Below are 9,546 nucleotides of genomic sequence, written 5' to 3'. Positions count from 1 at the left end.
CGTTCGTGTAGAACTGCAGCCCGTGGGAAGGACTCACCTTGGAGAAGTCCATGGAGGACTGTCTGCCGTGGGAGGGATCTCAGGCTGGAGCAGGGGCAGAGGGTGAGGAGTCCTTCCCCTGAGGACTTGTAATTAAAATTTTTTAAGTTTTTCCCCAAGTTGAGTCTGTTTTGCCCGTGATGGTGATTGGTGGGTGATCTCTCCCTGTCCTTATCTTGACCCATGAGCCTTTCATTGTATTTTTCTCTCTCCTGTCCAGTTGAGACTGATAGAGCAGCTTTGGTGGGCACGTGATATACAGCCAGGGCCAACCCACCACTTAGGTCCAGAAGGGTTGTAATTCTCAGGGTTTGGATTTCTGTCACTGATTTCGTCAGCTATAATAAAGATCAGAAATACACCTTTATAGACAGTTAGAGAAATGGGCTGTTTGCTCCAGGTTCACACTGTTGTCTCGTTTTGGGACTGTGTAAATATAGGGTTTGTCTCTAGGAGCTCAGTTTGACTCAGCAGGTAGGATGACCTTCTGAGTTCTTTTAGAATCTGCATGTTGGAAGAGACAAAAAATATTTCAGAACAAGAGGGATAGCAGCCTCAGTGAGAGAATTAAAGATGTAAAGAAACATCTGTGAAAAGTTTGTTTTTCAATAAAAACTAAGAATTTTCAGATGGACATTCATCTAATGAAAGAGTTTTGCTATTAACCAGAACATCCCAGAATAGGCATGACCAAACTTGCTGTAGCACAGTGCCATTCAGTGAAGACAAGATGCAGGAATATCAGTGTGGCATGATTTAACTGATGAGAACTGTGAGTAAAAACGTCCAAGCACTGGAACTGCCAGGATCATGTTGGAGAATGTAGAGGCGGCCGTCTGTCCTACTGTGGATGTTTTATTTGCATGGGGAGGAATCACAGAAGAGACACATTATTTTCTACAGGAAATTGGGAATCTCTTTGACAAACCAGGATGTGTTCTGTACAAGAGTTCCTGTGTTTGTCCTGCCAGCGAGCAGGGCTCTGGGATGTCAGCTCATTCATGTGAACTCTGTATCAGGAACGGTTTTTTTTCCTCAGTCACTTGGAAGGAAGAGAATGGTGTATGTCAGAAGATGCTGAAGAAATTTCCTATCAGTGCAGAAAAGGCATGAATTTTGCAGCAAAAATAACTGAACCAAGGAAGTAGTACATTTCTCAAGCAGCCTTCTGAAGTCCCTGCCAGCAGTAGGCTGGGATGACAATTGACCTGGATGCGCGCAGTGGTTGAACAAAGGTGAAATTGGTGTAGTCATGAGGAAGGTCATTGTTCTCTGACAGAGTACAGAACAGTTTTCATGAATTCTGAAGAATGAAGCAGGGTAAGATGGTATTTTCTCAGTTAACAGTAATTCTTAAGAGTGGCCTGGAGTGGACCCCAGATTAGTGTGCCAGAGATGGCTTTAGCTTTTAGCATGGGACAGGGAACAGAGGTATTCCTTTCTGCTTGAGGTAGAGCTGCAGATAATAGAATCTTCAAAGCAAAAAACCACTGCCCCTAAAACACTCCCACCTCCAAAAACCCTCCCAAACACAACCTGTACTGCAGAAAATCCAAAAGAGAAGGACAGTGGTAATTCTTACGGAACATCATAGTAGAGATCTATTGTCAGCTCCTGGGAATGTAGGTGGAAGTGGAGTCCAAAGCACTTGCCAGTTACAACAGCAGAGTTCTGGTGACTGGCTGTTGCCTTGAAATAGTAAAGGAAGGGGGCTGGTTCTGCTTCACAGGATGGTTTGTCACTCTCCTCTTGGAAACCAGGAGGTGCTGCTTTGGGACTCCTTTGAGCTGGGCCTATGTGGTCTGTATCTGCTAGCAGCAAAAGAGGCAGCTTTGCCCATGCAAAGGGATTAGGTCCTAATTGGTTTTAGTACTTAAGGGACCCATCTGTCTGAGGGAGCAAAAGCTTGTGTTGGAAGAAAGATTAATTTGTCTGTGAAGAGGTGGATGAATAGCATAGTTGGCTGCGGTGGAAGTGGTTTGCATTCTTCAGGCAGATCTTTAGGATATTGGCACAGAACTGTATCTCTCTGAAAGTAGATACTGTGTGCTGCAGTTGATCTGATGACAATGTAGATCAGTTTGAGACGCAGTGAAGTTGTGACTTGATTGCCAGAATATTATAGTTATTTCTAAAATCCTTATGTAAAATTCAAGAAAAATAACTGAACAAGCAGCTTCTAGATCTGCCTTGATATAAAGAACTCTTTTCTATGAATCTAAAATAAAACTTTAGGTTCTGCTACCTATCTTGTAGAAAAGTCATCTTTTGTCACCCTTTCTAGTTAATCTATTCCTTTTTGTAGTGAGAGCAACTACAGGAGAATTTAGGTTGGTCAAACAAGAAACTAATGCAGTCTTGGTATAGAAATCCTATCCTTTGATCAGATACCTCTGAAAGGAAGCTGGCTGCGGTCAGACTGTATGGCCTGGATCTAGAAGTGCTATATTGATAAGCAGTGGCAAGATATCAAGGGCTGATGATTGAAAAAGAAGGATCCATCAGACTGGGCAAGAGGACTGCCAGATCCAGGGATGTTCCTTCGCACTGTGGATAACGTCAAGTCAATGATGTGGATGATGTTGGTGATGCTTCTACTTTGTGCTGTTAAAGGGGGTTTACTGGGGTACAAAGCTGTTGGCTGCCAGCACTGTAAACCCAACCTCCATTGAGCCCCTTCAGAGGTTACCACTCTTTACTGGACTGCGTTTTCTCACTCTAGCTGTCTTTGAGGCTGTTTCCAGGTTTGTGTCCATGAGGTTTCTCCACTCTCTGAAAACCAAACAGGTAGAATTTCTGACTTTGACAGGTATCTTTCTTGCTGAGATGGGACAGATACAAGTAGATGTCTCAAAAGCCACAACAGTAAAACACAGAATTTCTAAAGTCTATTTAATTTCAGTTAAAACTGTATGGCTTCTGCTTTTTCTGTGAAGGGAAGGGGACTCCTAACATTGTTGTCAAGGGCTGAAGCAAACAAAGCATTGTCCCTCAGTTGAAAGCTCCGGAAGGAAAATGGTACATGTAAATAGCAAATGCAGGAAGAATTGCTGTGGTTTGTTTAAGCAGTTGAGATGGAAGAGTATTTTCCAGCCTTTTTATAGTCATGAGCTGAATATTGGCTATGGCACTTGGAGAGTGCTCATACCAACAGGGTAGAAACCTTTGGCTGTAACAGTACTTGCCTGTAGCTGCGCTGGTAGTTTCCATATACATAAACAAACATTTGAAGGAAAAGGTAACCATAAGTACCAGCAAGAAAGTAAAAAATGAGAGAGGTTAAGGAGAACTATTAAAAAGAAAAAAAAATAAAATCTTGTAGGTGCTGCATAGCAGACCAGAGAAAATCCCTGTGGTGATGGGGAGTGCTTCATGGCCCCATGACAGAGCAGTTTCCTGGTAAAGGACTATCTGGCTTGAAGCCTGACTAGACAAGGACTGGGGGCTTACTGTCAGGGTTGATGGGCCTTTGTCTGTGATCACTCTTCTGGGATCTACAGGATTTTGGGCACATGCAGTTCCTGTAAGCATTTGCGCATAGCTCTAGTCTAGGAGGCTGTGATGCACACAAATGTTGTAATGCATTGCAGGGAACAGGAGTATGAGTAATGGCCAGGAAGGAGCCTTTTGACCTGAGACTTGGGTGTATTGGGCCAAGGGAAGCTGTTCTGGCATAATTTCTGAAAGAAAGGTCTAGTGTTGCAGATATGTTTGTAATGCTCTTTGTAGCCTGAAGTTTGTTGTGCTTGATTGTTGCTCTTTGTTTACCTTTAAGCCTTGCTGGGAACCTTTGGCTAATTGGAGGTGTTGGTCCAGTCAAGGAAGTAGGATTGCCTTTGGAGCAGCTGTATTGGTGCCAGGATCATTTCTGGGTGGTCCTTTCATCTGAAAGGATGTTTGAAGGAGTAGAAAATAAATCAAGAGCAATCTTGGAATCTATCATCTGTCATACAGGGCCTATTCAAGAGGCTAGGGAAACTTGCGAGGGAAGGGTTCTGTCCTGGAGTTCTCAGACTCCACAGCAGTACCAACCTCTGTGTGCACCACGGATATGGGTCTCAGCAGTAGAAGTATCCACTGAGCTTCTCAGAAATGGGGTGTAACTTTAGGGAAGTGAAACAGTGTAAGCTGAATGGTCAACAGTGAGCATTATTAGTGTCAGCCAAAGAACACGTATTAAATGCAGATGAGCACCAGGGAAAGATTATCGAATTAGAGGCTGTTTTAAAATAGAAGCGCAATTCCCAAGAACATGGATGAAGAAAGAAGAAACAAGCTCTGACTCCATCTGGGCAGCTCAGGAGAATAAGCTGCTGCCAGGGTGTGGTCTGCCCTTTGTTCACAGTGTCCTGGCCTCACTTTGATACCACCTCCACATCCTGATACGTTGCTGAGTCTTCAGCTTGAGAACTCTGTGTGCAAGTACTGGATGTGAATGGCCAGGTTAGCAGCCAGTCATTGATCAAGATCTGCTTTATGCTTACTGGTTTTGGCAGAACAGAACAGTGTAGTAGTCTGTGTCTGCAGTGGCCACCACATCAGCTTGTTTAAATGACCAAATCTGTCTGCAGTCAAAGTAGGATGCCCCTGCCCAGCTGAATTGTTTGGAGGTGCCAGCAAGGAATAAATGCTTGCTGATTCAGGGAATTCAGGTTTCTATTCATGATGTGGAATTGTTGTGAAGACGTGTTTTCCACATGATAGAACTCATGGTCTCGCACACTGTGACAGCAAACACATAAGTAGACAATATAAATTATGGATGTCGCTCTTCTCATCTTACAAGCCATGTTGTTGTCATCAGCTATTACTAATCTGACATGGCATTATTTGTTAAAGACGTGTTTCAGACTGATGGCTAATTGAAGACTTTAAACGTTTTAGACCCTCTTAGTTGGGCAAAATTGATTGCATATTTAATAAAGTATTCAATTTGCACTATCAGTTTTAAGGTACAAAAAAAATGCATGTTGGAAGCTTGTTTTGAAGTTGCCAGGTTGAGTTGGTGGCTCTTCTAAGACCTCAAGCTTTCTTCTAAGAGGTCTGTGGTTTTCCTGTAAAGGCAGAATATATGGATATTCACATTCTGCCACAATTAAGGCTAGCAGGCACAGTATCAAATTGGTTGTGAACAGGTCATTGGTTTGGATGTTTGCTTTGCCCATGCCTTCATTTTCGTATTTGAGTTACCATTGTAACAACTGGTCTCCACTTGGCCATAAAATTTTGTTTTTCTGACTCGCTGGTCTGCCACAGTGCAGATGCAGCCCAAATGACATGTGATTGCATAAAATCTAATCTTGGACCTCAGCGTTGGCAGCAGGAGTATTGAGATGCACACATTGGCTTTGTATTATTCCTTTTATTCGTTAAACTATTGTTACATTAGGAAGGAAAAATCTCTGCATAATTTGTGGTCCTTGGAAATCAATTCACAATTTGAGACTTGTGCAAAGTATAGAACCTGATGTTTGGAACAATGTTTAATTGTATGATTTACTTCAGTGATTTTTATTTGCACAACTGTTCAAACTGAGTGTCTTGAATTAAGATGTATAAACCTGGAAGATGTTTGCTTTTGAAATGAGGAGGAAGTTGTTTGTGTCCTGTTGACAATTAAAATTTTTCTTTTCAGGGCACAGGTGCGGCAAGTTTTGATGAATTTGGGAATTCAAAGTACCAAAATCGCAGAACTATGAGCAGCTCTGATCGTGCAATGATGAATGCTTTTAAAGAAATAACGAACATGGCAGACAGAATCAACCTCCCTAGAAATATAGTTGTAAGTTCATGTCTCCCTTCCTTAAATTGTTCTGGCATTGACTTAGTTAGCATAATATAATGAGCACATGAATTTTTGATATTGCTGCTAATTAAATGGCCTAGAGTTAATTAAATTTAGTCTTCTTGCTTTGAAGGATCGAACAAATAATTTATTCAAGCAAGTGTATGAGCAAAAGAGTCTGAAGGGAAGGAGTAATGATGCTATTGCTTCTGCTTGTCTCTACATAGCCTGTAGGCAAGAGGGTGTTCCAAGAACATTTAAAGGTAAGTTTTCAGTGATACCGATTCAATTTTGCTATGAAGTAAAGGTCTAGTTACTGTCACTGTAGGAGGTTGGTTTACACATTCCTGGACTTTGCTGAATTGGTTGTTCACAGCTACAGCTCACCTTTGGGGAGAGGGTAGGAGGGAGTCTGGAGATTTGTTACATTTGTGAAGCGAGTAGACTCTTGGGCATGGCATTTTTGGTCATAATGCATTAAAAAAATTTAGCATTTGAAAGTCATTCTGAGTGTTGGTGAAACTTAAAGGTATTGCTTTGATTGGAGGATGATGGGGACTGTTGTAACTGAATTTAAATCAACAGTAAATATATGCAGCTTTTCCCTGACAGGAATACAACTTTTTTGGCATCAAGTACCAAATTTCCCTTACTAAGCAAGCTGTGTTAATTAGCTCCTTACGAAAAATGTGCGCTGACTGAAGTGATTGGGAAGTTTCACAAATATGCAGAGCTTATTTAGTGATGGTGGCCTTCATGACATTGTCTGCCTTTGTGGGTCTTAATATACTGAGGATCAAATTTGGTTATTTTGGGGGGAGCAAATGCTGTCAAGCCTAAAGTTTAACTTTTACTCTTTGTTTAGAAATATGTGCAGTGTCCAGGATTTCAAAGAAGGAAATAGGCCGGTGTTTTAAACTTATTTTGAAAGCTCTTGAAACAAGTGTTGATCTGATTACAACTGGAGACTTCATGTCAAGATTCTGTTCCAATCTGGGTCTTCCCAAACAAGTACAGATGGCAGCAACACACATTGCCCGTAAAGCTGTGGAATTAGATTTGGTTCCTGGGAGAAGCCCTATCTCTGTAGCAGCTGCAGCTATCTACATGGCATCACAAGCATCTGCAGAGAAAAGGACACAAAAAGGTGAAACTTCACACTTTTTTTTTTTAGTCCCTTCCCCATGTCTTCCTGCTTGAAAGAGAATTCAGTGTTACTGTAAAACTTGGATGAGGTCTGTGCAGGTAGTAATAAGCTGCCATTCTGATTGCATACAGCAAGGACCAAACCAGGATCTCCCACTCCTCAAAAAGAAAACTGAGTAATTAGCTACAGTCAATGTAAACTGAGTTCACTAGGAGTTGGATTCTTGAATGCAATAGACCAGTGCATTCAAATGAGCATAACTTTCACTTTATCCATGCTAATATTTGCATGTGTACATTCTGCTGCTCTGAAAGACTCCAAATGGAAACTTGGGTGCAGTCACAGGTAGCATTATGGCTTTAGATTACATTGAGTCTTTCATCATTCTGACAGCTGGGGAATCACCTATGTGTTCCTTGGCTTCTTGCGAGCCTGTGAGAAAGATTGAGAGTGGTGGGACAGCAGGCTTGGCTGTAGATCGCCTTTGGCATTGCTCTCTTCTGGTAGGATAGTCCTTAAGGAAGCCAGTAAAGAGTTCAGGGCTGTTCTTGAGCTTCAGAGCAGCACGAATCAGCTGCCGGGGCTCAAGAGAATCAGGCCTAGGTCGGGGCAGCGCAGGGGGGAGGAAGGGAGCTAAAGCTGCGGTGGTTCAAACTTGGTGTGGTAAAGGGATCCAAGTGCTGGTAGCTGGCTGTGGAAGCTCTCTTGATGTGTCTAGTCCAGTTTGGATTAGAAATGTTAAAAATCTAGGAATTTCTTAGTGGAGAGCTGCTTTTAAGTAAAGAATAGCCTTTATCTGAGAAGTTGTGGTGCTTTGTTCTGCATTAATCATTGCTTATTCTGTCCCTGGAGCTTTCATCGTGTTGGCAGTTTCCTGGGCATGTGAGTGATGTAGAGCCCAAGCAGTATAGTGCCTTCATCCTTGCTCGCCTTGAGCTATTGGATTATGTCTCTTACGAGCGATTGTTAAAACAAAATACAGCTGCCTGCCATGGACACAGACATGACTCCATATTCCTCCAATGTCCTCAGACAATGCTGAAGGCTTTCATGCAGTTCAAGGTTTAAATTCCAAACTTGGTTAGATCTTGAATAAATTTAAGTTTCTGTGCATCTCAAACAAGTGTTTCCTTTGCTCGTTAAACAGTGCTCTGTGCCTCTGACCTACTTCTCTGTGCATTTTAAGGTAAATGTATTTCATGTTTAGCTGAAGGTATCCCTTTTTGTCTATGCCCAAGTTTTTTGCTGGTTTTGCTTATATTTAGTTAAAGCACCAAAATGAAGATTTTGATGTTGATGATGATTTATTAGAATATTGCTGGGCACATGTCGAGTTTGCAGTAGATGTTTCTAATGACTCTTGCAGTCTTGGCCCTCTGCCAATTTGAAACTGATATTATTCCAAGATGGATAGCATAAGTTGAATTATGGCACATGAGAAGACAGACTTATGTATGCAAAGTATTAGTCACCGTGGTTAAAACCATTTTTACCAGGCTTTTGGGAGAGTGACAAATTAAGCTAAGTGTATACCACTTCTTGATAAATTATGCTTGCTGATTTCTACAATACAAATGGCAAAAGTAAAAACTAATCACTTATCTGCTTTTTGTCTTAGAAATTGGTGATATTGCTGGTGTGGCTGATGTTACGATTAGACAATCGTACAGGCTGATCTATCCTCGAGCTCCAGATCTCTTCCCAGCAGACTTCAAGTTTGATACCCCAGTAGACAAACTACCACAGCTGTGAAATTGCAGAGGGTTACTTTTGATTTCTATTAAAAAAAACCCAAACCCAATCCCAACAACAACAACAAACTTTTGATTTTTGCCTATAATAAAGGATGTACAAAGTGTTAATATTGAGTCTTCATGTTGTGGAACTGGAGGATGTGGAGATGGAGCATAACTGCTGGAACGCAGCACACATTCCAAGGGTAAACTAGCTCATTGTGTGACATTTTGTATGTATATATTAGTGGAAGTAAATATTTAATGACTGTTGCAACAAACTTAATTTCATATTATTGTACTTAATCTAGATTTCTTTTGTAGGGACCTAGTAAGATGTATTTTGGAAAATTTAAAATATTATGCAATTCCCAAATAAACTGTTTTCCAAAAACACTTACCTTCTTGTGAATCTGACTGCAACTTGACATGCACATACTGTTCCACATGTTAAGAACTGGAATGTGGTCCATAGAATGGTGGCGTTAGCTTCACGCTTATGGACTTGGTCACAAGGCTGCTTAAATGCTCGCTTTCTTGACAATTTTTCATCTCTAGTGTGGCTTTAGTATTTGTAGTTAGCTCTACACGGGAGTCTGGATTGCTTAACCCAGAATGTGAGCAGTTGCTGAAAAGCAGTTCGAATATTTGCACAACTGCTGCTAAAGATTTCCAAATTAGTTGTGAAAGGATTAGTCACATCCTTGGCACAGTCTCCCTGAGTCTCACCGAGGTGTCTCTGCTTTGCTTCTGTGAACTTGATATAAAGACAAAGCAGTTAAAGAGAAACGTAAGGACTCTTACTTTAGTTGAACTCCTGACAACTTTGTGATGCTTAGTAC

At 41.4% G+C, this 9,546-nt stretch overlaps 1 protein-coding gene across 1 annotated transcript in view; it reads left to right on the top strand.

The window, feature by feature from the left end:
- GTF2B (general transcription factor IIB) overlaps window positions 1-9,096 on the top strand; it is a gene marked incomplete at its 5' end in the record, with an annotated part of 22,282 nt that extends 13,186 nt beyond the window's left edge. The window contains 4 exons of the mRNA XM_009697733.1: window positions 5,675-5,821; window positions 5,958-6,087; window positions 6,690-6,971; window positions 8,590-9,096. Of these exons, the coding sequence (XP_009696035.1) occupies window positions 5,675-5,821; window positions 5,958-6,087; window positions 6,690-6,971; window positions 8,590-8,723 (693 nt within the window). The remainder of the gene's footprint in view (window positions 1-5,674; window positions 5,822-5,957; window positions 6,088-6,689; window positions 6,972-8,589) is intronic.
- Window positions 9,097-9,546: the final 450 nt, after the last annotated feature.

Source organism: Cariama cristata, unplaced genomic scaffold (genome assembly GCF_000690535.1).
Source record: "Cariama cristata isolate BGI_N322 unplaced genomic scaffold, ASM69053v1 scaffold19980, whole genome shotgun sequence".
NCBI classification, from domain to species: Eukaryota; Metazoa; Chordata; class Aves; order Cariamiformes; family Cariamidae; genus Cariama; species Cariama cristata.
Note: the sequence above shows the minus strand (reverse complement) of the source record. Positions and strands in the feature narration are given on the sequence as shown.